Source organism: Petaurus breviceps, unplaced genomic scaffold (assembly GCF_028583685.1).
Source record: "Petaurus breviceps papuanus isolate PSGF00001 unplaced genomic scaffold, PetGlider_PUasm1.0 98, whole genome shotgun sequence".
Taxonomy (NCBI): Eukaryota; Metazoa; Chordata; class Mammalia; order Diprotodontia; family Petauridae; genus Petaurus; species Petaurus breviceps.
The window spans coordinates 54,237,654-54,255,538 of NW_027187460.1; the positions used below are offsets into that span (position 1 = coordinate 54,237,654).

General features: G+C 38.3%; 1 protein-coding gene across 5 annotated transcripts in view; it reads right to left on the reverse strand.

The window, feature by feature from the left end:
• The window catches only part of OXR1 (oxidation resistance 1), a 592,053-nt gene that overhangs the window by 289,371 nt on the left and 284,797 nt on the right, over positions 1-17,885 (reverse strand). For all 5 annotated transcript variants that reach the window (XM_069081337.1, XM_069081335.1, XM_069081336.1 and 2 more), the window contains one exon: positions 5,698-5,897. In XM_069081337.1, coding sequence (XP_068937438.1) covers positions 5,698-5,897 — 200 coding nt within the window. The remainder of the gene's footprint in view (positions 1-5,697; positions 5,898-17,885) is intronic.

Below are 17,885 nucleotides of genomic sequence, written 5' to 3' on the forward strand. Positions count from 1 at the left end.
AGACTTGTATTCCTGTGATATTGAACAGTTTGCCTTGGATTTGAACAGAAATCATTCTGTAATTTTTGAGATTATAACCCAGTACTGATTTTTGCACCCCTTTACTGACTATGAGGGCTACCCCCACTTTTTCTAAGGGATTCTTGCCCACAGTAGTATATGTAATGAGCACTTGAATTAAATCCACCCGTTTCTGTTCATTTCAGTTCAATCATACCCAGGATGTTGATGTTTATTTTTTCCATCTCCTTTTTGACCGCATCCAGTTACCTCAGTTCATAGATCTTACATTCCAGGTTCCTATGCAGTATTGATCTCTACAGCACTGGACTTTACTTTTGTTACCAAACACACCTGCAGCTGAGCTTCTTCCCAGCTCACCCATTCTTTCAGGAGCGACTTGTAGTTGTCTTCCACTCTTCTCCAGTAACATGTTGGACATTTTCCTACCAGAGAGTCTCATCTTTCAGTATCATATGTTTTGTCATTTTAGTACTGCCCACGAGGTTTTCTTGGCAAAGATACTAGAGTGGTTTGCCATTTCCTTCTCTAGTGGCTCTCCTTTTGTCAGAGCTCTCCTCTATGACCTGTCCATCTTGAGTAACCCTGTAAGGCATATATAGCTCATAGTTTCATTGAGCTACGCAAACCCCTCTACCACAACAGGGCAGTGGCTCCTGCCTTTTGGGAATCCATTTAAATATGTGATCAGGCCACATGTCTCCAGGTTTTTCTCAAGAATAACATAGTATAATAATAATAATTATAATAATAACATAGCTGACAAAAGCTACTTTGTTAAAATCTAGGTAAACTCTAACAGCATACCAACTCCTTCAATAAACAAATAAAAACAGCAGAGAGAAAAAAATGAGATGAGTTGGGCAAAGACTATTCTTCATGAAGCAATGTTGGGTGGCTCTTGTGATCACTTTTTCCTTTGGTATATGTTCACTAGTCATTCCTTCAATTGCATACTCTAGAATTTTGCTTAGTTGAAATCAATCTCACTCACCTCAATTTTCAGACTCTGTTGTGGGTTGTCTAAAGACTGTATCGGAAGCAGAAAGGAAAATGTTAAACTAGAGCTAAGTCCTTGCCCCTTTTCTCTGTCATCTGTTATTATTATTATTATTTTTATAAGCAATTGGGGTTAAGTAACTTGCTCAAGGTTACACAGCCAGTTATTTCTGGGTGTGGTGCTAAGTATCTGAGTCCGGATTCGGTCCCCAGGTCATCCCAACACTGGGGCCGGTGCTCTTACTCGCTGTGCTACCTGGCCGCCCCCATCTGTTATTATTTTTGTGTCCATTCCAAGAAACGATCCTATCCCTTCTTTGAGCACCTTTGTTGCAACTTGGAAAAATCCTTTATTGTGTCTGTTATCCTTTGCATCCTCCCCCCCCCGCCCTGCACGCCCCCCAGTTTCACCTCATTAGTGTTAGCTCTCCTGATGCTCTTACAGAACCATTTATCAATACAGAGAAGGATATGTATCATCCTGTGAACTAGAGCTAGAAAGCTTATATCCAGTTCATCTAGTAGCAATATCAAATTATTTGAAGATAAGTTAAATAGAAGAGAAGTTAAAACATAGCTTTACTTTATACCATTTAGAACTGGAATTTTATCTGTCAAAAGCTAGTTCCTGCCCATTTTGATTTTGTGAGCAGTATTATGACAAAGACTTTAAAGAAACATTAATAAGCTGAGATCTGTATTGATATTATTCAGTTTGATCTGTAGGCCATCTGTCTAAAGAGTAAAAGGCTCAACTGAGATTGATGAAGGCTGTGAAAAGTCTTAAATTGTTCCAAACAATTTTCTCAGTGAGATAAAACAGTATAGCAGTGATCAATAATGGAGGGGTTCTATCTAAAACTGCCTCCTTCTTATAAAAGATATTAGATTGAGAGATATAGTCTTGTAATATATTGAAAAGAAAAGTGGTCATAAAATTTTAGAGGACTGTCTAGCAAATTAATTAACCTATAGTTTGAAGGAAGTGGTAGGTTTCTTTTTATAAAGCAGACTGGTCCACAGCATTTTTTTTCTAAGAAAAACTTTTCATACCAAATATCAGAAATTCCCCAAACTTATATTTGAATCCTTCAATGGATCCACAATCTCTTCAATGTGGGTATTTCCTCCACTGGTTCAGCTTGTACTGATCTATCCTGTGCAATTCTTGTCTATAGTTTTTCATGACACTCATCCATCATCCTCTGAGGTTCCCTTTTCCTTTTTTCTTTAATCGTTCCCAACATCAGGGCTTTTCCCAGTGAGTTCTGTCTTCTCATTACATGGCCCAAGTACTAAATTTCAATGTCAGTATTTGAACTTTCAATGAATAGTCTGAATTTTCTTTATGTATTGAAATATATATGATACAAAGTAAAATAATGTAATATGTAGCATAATGCAACATAGTATAGTATAGTATAATATAATATAATGTAACCTAACAAATATAACAGCAATAGCACAGCACAGCATACCATGATATAACAACTTAACACTTTTATCCTTTCTTGTTCCAGAGACAACCAGAGCAGTTCAGGTCCCATCATCTGCCTAGAATACCTCCCAAATGTCCTATCTTGAGTTTATCCTTCCTTGTGTTTAGACTTTACCTTCTTGTCTGGGTAATCTTCTAGTCTTCCTCATATACTGCTCTGATCATTCTCTTGGGATGAGAAGGTATACAAGGGTTTTGAACTTAATCAATGGAAATCCACTTTAGAAATACCATGAACCACCACAAATATGACAGAATATACAAGTATGATAGAATAGTCAGTCATGTAATCAGTCAGCTAGCATTTATTAACCACCTGTTTGGTGTTAGGCATTGTGCTAAAACTGGAGATACAATGAAAGGCAAAAACCAGTCCCTGCTCTCAAGGAGTTCACTGTCTAGTGGGGGAGGAGGGAAGAGGCGAGCAGTATGCAAACAATTACATCCAAATAGGATACATACAGAATATGCTGGGGTTATTTCAGAGACAAGGCACTAGAGAAAGGACTAGGAAAGGCTTCATGTAGAAAGAAGGTAGGACTTTAGCTGAGATCTGAAGAAAGCCAAGGTGGCCTAGAAGTGAAGAAGAAGAGAGGGAGAGAGAATTCTAGGAAGGGGAGATGGTCAGTGGAAAGGACTGGATTTGTTGTCTTCAAAAAGTAGGAAAGAAGTTAGTGGCGCTAGATTGTAGAATATGTTGGGAGAGGTGATTAAAGAGTGAAGACTTGATAAGAGTTAGGTTATGGAAGGTTTTAAAACCCAGACAGAGGATTTTATATTTGATCCTGGAGATAATAGGGAACCATTTAAACTGATTGAATAGGGAGGTCATGTGGTCAGACTTATGCTTTAAGAGAATCAGTTTAACAGCTGAGTGAAGGATGGACTGGAATGGGGTGAGACTTGAGGAGGAGAGGTCAACAATGGACTATTGCAATAGTCCAGGTGTGAGGAGATGAGGGTTTACACCAGGGTGATGGTGGCAGTGTCAGATGAGGGAAGGGGGAACATAAGATAGAGGTTATGAAGGTAGAAATGAAAGGATTTAACAACTAATTGGATATGGTGGGATGAGTGACAGTGAGGAGAAGAAGATGACACGTAGATTGTGATCCTGAATAACCGGGAAGATGGAGGTACCCTTGATAGTAATACAAAAGTTAGGAAGTGGGGAGGGTTTGGGGAGGAAGATGAGTTTACTTTTGGACATGTTGATTTAAGATATCTATGCTACATCTTATGTTCTATACATCCAGTAGGCAGTTGGAGATAAGAGATTCAAGTTCGGGAGAGATGTTAGGGTTGGATAAACAGCTCTGAGAAGGAGCTTCTCTTCAAGGAGATTACAGTTGAATCTGTGGGAGCTAATGGGATCACTAAATGAAATGGTATAGAACGAAAAAAGAAGAAAGCTCAGGACAGAACTTTGGCAGACATCCACAGTTAACAGGTATGACCTAGATAAGATCCAGCAAAGTACTCTAAGGAGCGGTCAGATAGGTAGGAGGAAAGCAAGGAGAGAGTGGTGTCACACAAACCTAGAAAGAAGAGAGTATCAAAGAAAGGAGAGTGATCAGCAGTGTCAAAGCCTGCAGCGATCAGGTCAAGAAAGATGGTAATTGAGAAAAGGTCATTAGATTTACTAATTAAGAAAACATGGATAACTTTGGACAGAGAAATTTCAATTGAATGATGAGGTTAGAAGCCAGTCTGCAAAAAGTTTATTAGAGAGTAAGAGAAAAAGAAGAGAAAAGATTGTAGACAGCTCCAAGGAGTTTAGCCATGAAAGGGAGGAGAGATATAGGATGACAGCTAGTGAGGGTTTTTCATGGTTGGGGAAAACATGGGCACGTTTGTAAGTAACAGGGAAGCAGCCAGAGGATAAGGAGAGACTGAAGATTGGGGAGAGAATGGGGATGATCAAGGCAACAATATGCTTGGGGAAGGAGAGATAGAGTGGGATCACTTGTACATGTAGAGAGAATTATTTTGTCAAGGAAAAGGGCCACTTCTACTGAGAAAGGAGTGAAGGAGGAGAAAATGGTAGAAGAAATCCTGGTGATGTGAAATCAACTTTTTCAGTGAAATACAAGGTAAAGTTCTTAGCTAAGAGAGTAGGGAAAGGTGGAGACATGAGATATACAGAATACAGTGAAAAGGTATGGAAATTCTGCTGTGGTAAGTAGGATAGTGAGTCAATAAAGGAAGTGTAAAGGGATTGCCTTGCTACAGTGAGGGCCCACAGTGAGAATATGTAACATAAATTTTAGTGAACCCAGTCAACATAGTTTCATAATTTTCTTCATCTTTGTTGCATAAAACAAAGGTTAACTAAGGTAGAAAAATGAATACTATTTCTGAAATTGATTCTAGTAATAGCTTTAAAAATAGTAGAGGACCAAGGATTTTTTATATGAAGGTTAAATTACTACAAGTATCTTAAATATACCCAGAAATTTATTTATATTAATTTTTGGTAAATATGCATTGGTAAGAAAAGTCCTAATTATTTCCCCTTTACTGCTTCTACTTTCCTAGTGTTCAAGTTCTCTATCTAATAGGTCTTGAGAAAGAATGCTTGACAGAATTTTTTTCATCATCCAAAAAAATGGACAGTGATTTCCCCCACAAGGTGTTATGAGATATGATTCAGTCCTCTGAAATGAAGTTAGAAGCAAACAGACTAGGAATTTAAGGACCCCCTTCCCTCCCCACCCAGAGCACAATAACTTTTCAGTTTCCATGTGACTTTTTCTAGCTACAGACTGATATCAATGGCTAACTTAATAGGTACACAGAACAAAATAAGAGTTCTGTGAGTTTGGAGAGAAAATGTATAAGGATAAAGTTTACAAAAAAGAAAAAGTACTTACCAAAACAGGGCTGAAATGGAAACAGCAGCAATAAGCTTAAAAACTAGAAAACTTAGGAACCTCTCTAACGTTTTCTTTGAGGTACGATAATGAAAATTTTCAAGTTTACTCTCCAATTAAACTTAGCTAAAGGTCTCTCAGTATTTTCTCCTCCCATGTACCTATGAACGTTAAATAAAGGACATGTTTCAGCTGAGTAGTCAGGAAGATGGAAAACCCCATTTAAAAAAAAATAATTGAGAGAAGAGTAAATTAAGAGCATCACTTGTACACTGGCTATTTGTATGATGAATATCTTGTGCTCACCAATGGTATAGAATCTCTTCAGCTCACTCCTCCGTGGATTACGCTTCTGGGCATTGTCCGTGTTGTTCTCCTCTTCCACAATGGTTGGTGTCTTGGTGACAGATGGCAACTTACTGGCCTGTGCTGCTGCTTTTGCTGCTCCTGCCAGAGGGTTAAATCCTGGTGCAGTGATATCAACAGACTGGGATTTTTTCTTCAACCTACAAGTGGAGAATACAATATGCTATGATTTTTGACTTAAGAAATATACCTATTTCCTTTCTCAAGAAAGGAGAAAATGGAATAAATTATACATTGTCTTCTACTTCAGAAATCTTTTCAGTTTTGTAAACTGAATGGGATTTTCCCAGAAATAAGAGTTCTTTTCCCTATACCTTCACATTAAAAACCTTAAAAGAGAGACAGAGAAAGAAAAATACATTATGAAGTATACTCAGCTTTCATCTTAAGAAAAAAATACTTTAAATCACCATTGATTAGAGAAATGTAAATAAAAATAACTCTGAGGTACTACATCATGCCTATTGGATTAGCTAACATGACAAAATAGGAAAATTATAAATACTGGAGATGTGGAAAAATTGGAACACTAATGCATTGTTGGTGGAGTTGTGAACCTATCCAACCATTCCCTATAGCAATTTGGCACTATGCCCAAAGGCCTATGAAAATGTGTATACCCTTTGACTCAGGAATATCACTTCTAGGTCTCTATCCAAAGAGATCATCCAAATGGGAAAAGGACTCACATGTACAAACATACTTATAGCAGCTCTTTTTGTGGTGGCAAATAATTTGAAATTGAAGGGATGCCCATCAGTTGAGGAATGGCTAAACAAGTTGTGGTATATGAATGTAATGGAATATTATTGTGCTATAGGAAATGATGAACAGGCAGGCTTCATAACAACCTGGAAAGACTTGAATGAATTGATGCTGAATGAAGTGAGCAGAACCAGGAGAACACTGTACACAGTAACAGCCACAATGTGGGATGATTAACTTTGATAGATTTATTTCTTCTTTGCAATGCAAGGATCCAAGACAACTCCAAAGGACCCATTATGAAAAATGCTGTCCACAACAAGAAAAAGAACTATGGCGTCTGAATGTAGATTGAAGTATATTATTTGCTCTCATTTTTTTTTTGTTTCTTTTTTCTAGTGGTTTCTCTCACTACTTCTAATTCTTCTTTACAACATAACTAACATAAAAATAGGTTCAATATGAATGTATATTTAGCGTCTATATCAAATTACACCCTATGTTTGGGTGTGGGGAGGGGAAAGAGAGGGAGAAAATTTGGAACTCAAAATCTTATGAAAATGAATGTTGAAAACTAAAAATAAATAAATAGATTAAAAAAATAAAGGTGGGAAACGTTTCAATGTGAAAAAAGTATACTCAGATTTCCACATTCAGGGGAAAATCATCAAAAGAATGAATATCACAAAGAAAAATATATTAGAAGAAAGCTCTTGTGTATTTCTCAAAGCATCTTAAGTTGTGGTATCAGATAAAGTCACTGACCCATTTTGTTCATTATATTTGGTTCTGAAGGCAAAGGTTCTGTTGAGTGAAGCATTACTATATTCTTTGGAAATATGCAGCTTCAACTCAAGTGTCAGTAAATGAAATAAGACATTTGGTAGTTGGAGAATGTCACTGTTTGTCTATTTAAGTGAGTTATTATGTCATCTTGGCTGCATATTTCTCATATTTTAAAAAAGATAAATGTTGTACATAAATAAGTCATTCAAGGGTTTGGGGGTTAGAAGGAAGGGTTACTTATTTTGCTGGCACTGTGAACTCCTTTGTATTCTTTTCTGCTGATGTTTATCAGCAACTCTCATGTTACATGTATGTATTATAAAGCAGTCTGGGAGCACTAGTCACTTACTAGCCAATAGTTGCACAGTTAGTATGAGTTAGGGGTAGCACTAGAACCCAGGACTTAAAATACCACCTCTTAAAGCTTATCATCTATGTGGACTAAATAGCCTCTGAGATCTCTCTTTCTGTCCTTAGGATGCTATGAATTCCTGAATCCAAGGGTAAGCCTCTGTTTGACACACCACAAAAATTTCCAATTAACTCTTATTAGTCACTTACTCAGAGTGGATATAAGTTGTCTCATTTGTAAAATAAGAAGCTTGGGCTAGATTACTGTAATGGGAAGGTAAATTTTTAAGATCTTCCCTGCCCCTAGGCTAAAGTGCACTTGGAGCCTGGGGTGGGAGACTTGTTTTTCAGTAGATACTTCTTGATTGGCCAGTGAGTCAATAAGGTTGTTACATTCTCTGAGTCAGGAGAAGGCCATATAAGCCCTGATGTGTAGCTTTGTTTTGGGGCTCACTTTGAGAAGTGTTCTGTGATTTGATCAGATGAAATTCTGGAAAGCTGTTGTCCAGAGCCCCCTGGCTTTGAAACCCAGATGTTGTTTGGTATGGATGTATGGTTGGACAGTTTGGAAATCTGTCTACTTGATCTGTTTCTGTCTTGATAATTCTGTCTGTATATTCTGAAGTTCAGGGTGCTGACCTTTTTCCCTTGAACTAGGTAAATGATACATATTTGACTGATTAAAGTAAGCCTGTTAACCCATTTTGAGTTGCTTTCCTTTAACAAAGCAGATCTAAGAACCTGTGGTGGCAGCGACCCTGGGGACGCTGGGGTGCTTGCCGCTACAGTTACCTCTCTGTTGACCCCTCCAGTACTAGATCCATTGCCTATGACTTTCTGATTCCAATACTGGCCCACTCTCCAGTACACCACATGGTCTTCCAGTGAATCCTTCTTAGAGTGTTAATGAATATCCTAACCATTTAGTGTATGATATGAACAATGAAAGGGCCAGCAGTCTACTCTTGTGAACACTCACAATAGGAGAATAAATGGCATTTTATTGTTCTAATTAGTAGGCAAGGCCACCATGGCATATTGGATAGAGTCAGGAAGAACTATGTTCAAGTCCTCTCAACACATATTGTGTGACCCTGGTAACCTCTTGGCAGTCCTAAGCAATTCTCTAAATTTTAGAGAATGTCCTGATCTGCTTTGATAGAGGGTAATTCTTCACTGTATAGATGACAGTCAACAAACTGAATGTTTATGGTTTATTGATGAAGTCACAGATTTAATCATCCTCCCAACTTTCCCCTCTCCTTCAGTTCCCTGAGTGGAAAAAGGAGGCATAGGACTTTAATGAGTATTCCATGTGTTAATCTGACTACCATGAGGAGTTATACCTCATTATAGTAAGGCAGTAATGTAACTCTCTTTGGAATACAGGGGAAAGAGAGGCACAGAAAGCCCTTGCCTTTCTCAAGATCCCAGAGAGATAAAAGCAAAATTGGAACTTAAAAAATCACTTGTTCTGAAACTTAAGCTTAGCTCGTGAAACTACTATCCCTGGAACATTGGAAAAGATGACAGCTAAAATAAATGAGAGTGTTCAAAAAATAGCTAAAGTTTGTTCAACAGGAGACAACCATCAGTAGGAGGAAGCACTAAAGATAATAAATATGATGTTGGTGTCTCATCACTATTTAATGTTTGGGCCCCAGACTCCCCTAAACTAAGCAGAATGATGGTCCTAGGAGCAAAAAAGAAATGGAGAAGCTACATTTCTACTCTCTTCCAAATGATTCTGATTCATTGTTCTTCCAGGGTGAGACATGATAAAGACATGATTGGGCATAAAAAGAAGGAAGAAAACATTCATTAAGCATCTACTATGTACTAGGCACTATGCTAAGTGCTTTCTAATGTTATCTTTTAATTCTCACAACAATTTTGGAAAGGAGGTAATTACTATTCCCATTTTGTAGTTGAAGAGACTGAGGCAGATATGAAGTGACTTGCCCAGGATCACACAGCTAGGAAGTGTCTGAAGTGGCATTTTTTCTTAGGTCTTCTTTACTCTCCCCTGTAGCCACCCAGTTTAAAATTAAGAGAAATCTGTCTTTACTATAAGATATACAAAAAGGAGGCCCTGTAGTGATTGAAGCCTTTCTGTACAAGAGGAATGCAAAGTTTACATCACTTCCTATTTCCAAAAGCCCTACTTCAAGTTTTCAGATTTGACCTGAAAGCCACAACACACACACACACACACACACACACACCTACTCTTTCTTTAAAGAGTCTGTTTCTGCTTCTTCCGGGCCAGATTAGGTCAAGCTCCCTGTGGCTGACATAGAATAGCAAAGCAATAAAGGAGGACTGTGCAAAGTGCCCTTGATGGCAGAGATTAATGAGGTGTCATTTTCCCAGGAAAGAAGAGTACAGCAAAGAAAACACAACTCTTGACTCTAATGAGACATTGATAGAGTTGGTCAAGGTCATTTGTGGTTTGATGACTGACTGTGGTCTCAGTGATGATTGTGCAATGACAGGTTCCACTACCAGCAGAAGATACATCTTCTTTTTACAGAGAACACAGATTATCATTCTGTAACAAATCTTGTGCAACCTGTAATTGCTTCAGCTGTAGACATCTATATGAAGGCTATATTTTTTTCTTCATGTTTGGACAGGATAGATTTTTTTCTTTAAATTTTAGGTTTTTTTTTTTAAAGACTCTTGTTTGTCAGTTCTTTCAGTTGTATGTGATTATTTGTGACAACATTTGGGGTTTTCTTTTTTTGGTAAAGCAATTAGGGTTTAGCGACTTGCCCAAGGTCACACAGCTAGTAAGTATGTCAAGTGTCTGAGGTCGGATTTGAACACAGGTCCTCCTGATTCCAGGGCTAGTGCTCTATTCACTGAGCCACCTAGCTGCCCTCATTTGGGATTTTCTTGTCAAAGATACTGAGTGGTATGCCATTTCTTTCTCCAGCTCATTTTATGGATGAGGAAACTGAGGCAAACAGTGTCTTGCCCAAGGTCACACAGGTAGTAAGTATCTGAGGTCAGATTTGAACTCAGGAAGACTCATCTTCCTGACTTCAGGTCTGACAATCCATCCACTGTGCCACCTAAGCTTGTTCTTTTTAAGACTAAGTTTCCCCATTTCACCCAGGCAGGAAGGGCAGGAGTCACCCACAAGCCCAATTTCCCTGATTAGCACAGAAGCTTTGACGTGGTTCATTTCCAAGCTGCCTTGTCCCCCTCTAGGTGATTTGGTGGCACCCTATTTATAGTGGCTCACCACAATGATGTCAGATAGTAGAGATATCAAACTTGTATAGCTCACTGTAGCTCAGAACTCCTTAGTCCAAGAGATTCACCAACCTCAGTTTCCCTAGTAGCTGGTGTGCACCATCATGTCTAGCTATCAGCTTTTTATTTTGTTTATGAATTTCCTCTCATATTCCCTCCTCCACCAATTTCCTATTGCAACAGTATGTTGAGGACCAGACCAAGACCCTATGTTTTACGTTGAGCACCATAGTAAGGCACATAGGGGTCTAGTCATTCTGTAGGCAAAGATAAATTCATTTTTTCCTAAGTTCCTAAAGTGTCTATTAAAGTTTCTTCTTAGTATTAACTTTATGCTTCTAATTTTCAAAATGAGAGTGGTACTGCTATCCTACCATCAAGAGGATATGTCCTTTGAATTCTATTTTCAGTAGCAATGATGAATTTGCCCCATTTTCATTCATATTCCAGCCTAATTCCCCTTGTGACTAATAATTTGCATCTACAAGATGGTAGTCAATGCTCAAGCATGCAGTCTCTGATCATTCAGATCAATTAACTAATATTTATCAAAAACTTGTTGTGCAGGCAAATATAGTGCCAATGCAATATTCACAAAGCCAATGGTGACTGTGAATATGCCAGCATAGTGCTGAATCACAAAATATAACAGACTCCATATAGAAGACAGAAACAAAACATTTATTCAGAAAACAGGAAACTGAGTCCCAAAACCAGAAAGCCGAATCCATAATAGTAGCAAAGAAGTTAATACACCATAACAGCACAGAGAGCCACACTACCATCCTTTAGCCTTTCCACAAACTAATACTCACTGCCTGGGTGTGAATTCTCCTCCCTCCATCTCTAACTGCTCTGACTCCCAGCTTCCTGTGGGCTCTTCTCCACCCTTCAGCAAACTCCTCCCACAACAGCCTCCATGCGATTACATTCAGCCTATTAGGGGGCAGGGAAAATTTTCAAATCAGAGTTCTTCAAATTCCCTTAGGCTTATTAAGGGACAGGGAAGATCTTCAAATTCTCTTTACCATTACAGCAAGATAGGCACAGATTTATGAGGGATAGGATGAAGACTTGACAGCTCATTAAGGTGAGAGGTGAGGGGGACAAAAAAGTCAAAGAAGACTTTTTGGAGAATGGTAGTACCATCAACAGAAATATAAGGATAAAAGAAAAGTCATGTTTTATAGGGGGAAATGGAATTACTTTTAGACATTTTAAGCTGAAGATAATGATGAAATATTCAAGTGAGAATGTCTAACAAATAGATCAAGTGAGCTAATATATGTAAAGCACTGTGCAAGCCTTAAAGGACTATCTAAATGTTAGCTATTGCTATCACCCTTAGTTGTATAAATAAGACTGGAGCCCAGGAAGTAGTTAGGAAAGCCTTGTACAAAATCTTAGTGGATGTCCATATTTATGAGGTAAAGAAAGAAAAAGCTCGTGAAGGAAAAAGAGTGCTCAGAAGGTTGAAGGATGCAGCATAATGGAAGCCAAAGAAGAACAGAGCATTAAATAGGGTGTGACCAACAGAGGAAATGCTGAAGAGTTGATAGAGGATGAAGAGTGGGGGGTGAAGGAGGAGACGTGGTAAAGAAGTTGTTCACAACTTTTAAGAGAACAGTTTTAGGTGAATGGGTAGAAGGGATTGAGAAGTGAATTAGTGGCAAAATGAAGACAGTGAGAATAGACTTTAAAAAAAAATTGGTAATGAAAAGTAGGATGAGGTAGGAAAATAGTGTCAGAGGCAGCATTGTAAAGGGAAGAGTTTTCCCCTGTCTTAAAGAAAAGAAACAAATAGGTATCTTTGTAGATTAAGTGAGGAAATAACAGAGAAGGAGAAATTACTGTTGTATGAGAGAGGAGATGACTGATGGAGCAAATTCAGGAATTAATATTCCTGAGATAGAGGACACAGACTTAGAGGGGTTATCCTTGACAAAATGGGAGGAAGGGGAAGGATAAAGAAATATTTAGAAAAGAATTCAGATTGGATGGCATAAATCTTCTTAGCAAAGTTACAGCAGAGATTGAGACTGAGCAGGGTGGAGACAGAATCAGAACGCTGAGAGAGAAGGTTTGAAAGAACAGCTGAGTCAGCAAGAGAGGACTCCAAAAGTTATAGGCCAGCCATGAGGGCCCACATGAGTCAGAATAAAGCTAAGTGGTGACCTCCAAATGGTTTGAGCATTCACTTCATAAGCAAAGGTCTCTAGTTCAAATCTTGAACTACATCTTTGGGTTGAAGACGGGTAAATGTTAAAGTTTGATTCTTGATTCTGACAAAATGTTGTTTTTGTTTTTCCCAGTGACAGGAGGTTTCTAAGGATCTACTTCATTAACATTTTATTCTTTTTTTTTTTTTTTAAGCAATCGGGGTTAGGTAACTTGCTCAAGGTTACACGGCCAGGTATTTCTGGGTGGGTGCTAAGTGTCTGAGCCCAGATTCGATTTCCAGGTCATCTCAACACTGGAGCCTGGTGCTACTCGCTGTGCTACCTGGCCACCCCTAATATTTTATTCTTAAGAATTCTGGAAATGAACTTGATGTTCTCTTGAGCCTCGAATACACAGAGAAAAATGATAAAGCTTAACCTGGAAATAGGTATGATATGCTATTGGGTAAACTATACATCAAACATCTAATAATCAATTTATTTTCATTTATTTTCTTTTAAATAGTATTTTATTTTTTCTAATTACATGTAAAGACAATTTTTAAAACATTCTTTTAAATAAAATTTTGAGTTCCAAATTTCTTGCCTCCCTTCCTCTTTCCTCCTCCCTAAGATATTAAGCAATCTGATATAGGTTATATGTGTGCAATCATGTAAAACATTTCCATATTAGCAGCATTGTAAAAAAAAAAGAAACAGGACAAAAGAAAAAAAGTATGAAAAAAATAAAGAAAGTGAAAATAGGATGCTTTGTTCTACACTCAGCCTCCGTAAGTTCTTTCTCTGGACATGGATAGCATTTTAATGATATATTTATTAGACAGCTAGGTAACACAGTGGACAGGGTGCTAGACCTGGAATCAGGAAGACCCATGTTCAAATCTGGTCTCAGACACTAAGTATGACCCTGGGCAAGTCACTTAACTTGTCTGTCTCAGTCTACTCATTTGTAAACTAGGGATAATAATCACAGCAATCTCCAGAGTTGTGAAGATCAAATGAGATAGTATTTATAAGTATTGTACTAATGCTAGCTATCATTATTATTATTCCTATTTATAATCAGAAAATCAAAGGTTTACAGATGTAACATTGATAAGGGATGTGAATTAAATTTTTAATCTTTACATTAAACCCCAGAATTAATGGAACGCAATCTTGGGCCTAGATTTATTATGCTTTAGCCACCATAACATCAAGAGTCATTCTACATCTGTGCTTAATTTTGATAGGCACAAGTTGGTTGAATTTTGTTTTAAACTACTGCAAAAAAAATAAACTTATTAGGTTTATTGGTAGAATGAAATTGCCAGCTTGTCAAATATTCCATTAAAAATCACATTTAAAATATATAGCATGTTAGGCTTTATAAAGTGTTTTCTTCTCAGCAACCCTGTGAGGTAGTTTGAAGTATTATTACCCTTTTTTATAGATGAGAAGACTGAGGCTCAGAAAATCTAATAGTAGGATCATAGCATAACAACATCATAGATCTAGTGTTGGAAGGGTACTTAGAGGCCATCTCATCTAACCATCTCATTGTACAGATTGAGAAACTGAGACTGAAGGAGGATAGATGATTTGTCCACAGATTTGCTCACAGATAGTGACAAAAGCAGGTTCTGAACATGGCTTCTCTTACTACAGAACCAATCTTCTTTCCATTAAACCATGATGTTCATAATTCAGCTGACTTGCCAAGGGTCACATAAACAGTAAATGTCAAGGCTGAGACAGGAAACGAAGTTTTTCTGTCTCAAAGACCTCTTTCCAAAATGCTGCAGGTGGGACAGTGGATGAAGTGCTGGGCCTGGAGTCAGGAAGATCTACATTCAAATCTGGCCTCAGACACTTACTAGCTGTATGACCTTGGGAAAGTCACTTAGCCTTGTTTGCCTCAGTTTCTTCATCTGTAAAGTGAGCAAGAAAAAGGAAGTGGCAGACCACTCCAGTATCTTTACCAGGAAAATACCAAATAGGTCACGAAGAGTCAGATACACATGAAATGATTGGAAAACAGTATGCCTTCCTGCTATACTTCCCATCTCATTCTGTGTACTCTGCCATACGGTGACACTGGCCTTCTTACTGCTCCTCAAACAAGACATTTCATCTCCAAATTCTGGGGATTTTCACTGGCTTTTTTCCCCAGGCCTGGAATATTTCCCTTACTCATCTCTGCTTCCTCATTCCTTCAAATCTTAGCTAAAACCCCATATTCTACCAGAAGCCTTTCCTGATCTTCCTTAATGCTAGTATCTTCTCTGTTATTAACTCTAATTTATTCTATAAATATCTTGTTTATACACAGTTGTTTCCCTTTTGTCTCCCCCACTCAGACTGTGCCTGGCCCATAGTAGGCATTTAATAAATGCTTATTGACTGACTATAACTATGCCACTTAAGGATAAGTTGAAGTTGAAGGAACTGGAAATAATTAGCATGCAGAAGACTTAAGAGATGATTTAATAGCAACATTTAAGAATCTGAGGTGCTTTCACAGAGATGGAGAGAGAGACAGAGACAGAGAACAGAGAGACAAAGACAGAGACAGAGACAGACAGACACTAGATTTCTTTTCAGCTTCAGACAAAAACAGTCGGCATAACAGATCTAAGTTCATGGGTTCATAGAACTAAAGTTGGAAGGGACTCCGGAAGTCACCTAGTCCAACCCTCTCATTTTACAAATAAAGAAACCAAGGCATAGGGAGGTGGCTTGCCTAGCCCAAGATCACACAGGCAGTTAAGAGTCAGAGGAGGGATTCAAATCCAGGTCCTCTCATTCTAGAACTTGTTGTACTGTATAGATCTGCCAGATTTCATTTCAATATAATGAAAAACTTTCTAAGAATTGGATCTGTAACCATATGCAAAATGGAACAGGCTCCCCCAGGACGTAGCAGGTTAAGCTTGATGACCACTTGTCTGAGATATTGTAGAAGAGAGTTAGTTCTGGGGGCAGCTAGGTGGTGCAGTGAATAGAGCACTGGCCCTGGAGTCAGGAGGACTGGAGTTCAAATGCGGCCTTAGACATGTAACACACACACACACACACAAACTAGTCGTGTTACCTTGGGCGAGTCACTTAACCCCAAATGCCCTCCAAAAAAAAAAAGAAGAGAGTTCTGTTTAGATATGAGCTGAACTGGCGGACCTCTGAGGACCCTTTCAACTCAGAGGCTCTTTTCCTGTGAGTCAGTGTAATGGTAATGGTAATTTGAATATCTTTCCTTCTTTGAGGATCTCCCCTGCCCCCTAATAGGACAAATGTAATCACATGGAGTCTGTGGTGGGAGAAGTTTGCTGAAGGGTGGAGTGGAGGAACTGGGAGTCAGAATAGTTAGAGTTGGAGGGAGGAGAGGATGCAGGCAAGGAGACAGCTAGGTATGGTATTGTTTCCTGTGGTGATAAGGTATATTAACTTCTTTGTTGCTATGATAGATTTGGCTTTCTGGTGTTGGGATTTGGCTTTCTGGTGTCTGAATAAATGTTTTGCCTTTATCTTCTATATGGAGAATTTGTTATATTTTGTGACTCAAAACTATGGCAGTGTATTCATAGTTGCCATTGGTTCTGTGAATGTGTTGGTGCTACAGTCAATCCCAGTTCCCTTTGCTGGGGATGGTTTTTGTTTCATTTTGGTACTGGTTCCAATTATTGTAGCTGTACTATAGAATGTCAGCCACAAAAGCTTCTAGAAATTTCCAGTGGCTTAAATGCCAGAAAAAGGGTTTTACTGCATTTCTACAGGGGTTTCTAAAATACCTCTAAATCTCTATAATCCATTTATCCACCCTATGGGGCACTTTTGAAATTAGTGAGATAGCTTCAGGCTCTATCTAAGTAAGGCCTAATAGGGGGAACTTTGGCATCTCCCGCCTAGAGTCCTTCCAAGTATCCATTGAGAACCTGAGTCAGAAGGAAAAGTTGTCTACGACAATGTTAGAACACCTCAGCCAGGTTCCTTGGTTTGCAGGGGGAAGACTCCTGTTTGCATGTTCTTAGAAAGCCGACTGTGTGGGTAATTGAATTACTCCCTCCAGATTCTAAAAATGACTCTCTTCTGGTTGACAAGGAAACCTGCTAAACACTACCTCCAGTTTCCAAATTTCATGAAAAGGGAAATCTTTCTAAATTTCAACAATAGTCCTAATTAGATGTGTTAAGCACATGTAAATATAGCATAATGAAGTATGTAGGTGTATGAGAAATTAAATGCCCATTGATAAGAAGTGAAACATTATGAAGAGAGAGGCAAGTGCGATCCCTCAATTGAAGTTAAAATAATTTTAGCTTAAGGTACTTTGCACTTCACTCCAAAATGCAGCTGTTGTCATGAATGAGAAAGAACACCCAGAAAAACGTATTATGAGTTGCAGTTTGCAGTGATATAATGTTTGTATATAAGCATTCTCTAGATATGATCTCCTTTCGCAGCTAGGTGGCGCAGTGAGAGCTGAACATGTAGTCAGGAAGACCTGACTTCAAAAGTTGTCTCACTTATTAACTGTGTGACCCTGGGCAAATTACTTAATCTCAATTTGCCTCAGTTACCTTATCTATAAAACAGGGTTAATAATACCACCTGCCTTGAAGGGTTGTTATGAAAGATATGATATTTGAGATGAGATATTTGTAAAGTGCTTTGCAAAACTTCATTGTCATTAATTATTGTCTTATAATACCCCTTTGAGGCAATGCATGATTCTTATTTAATAGATAGAGGAACTGACATTCAGAGGACATGAAATGACTTATCCTGGATCATACATAATCAGGGATAGAGGAAGTACCATGATCTTTATTCAGGTCTTCTGACTTGGGAGTCCAGTACTCACATGAA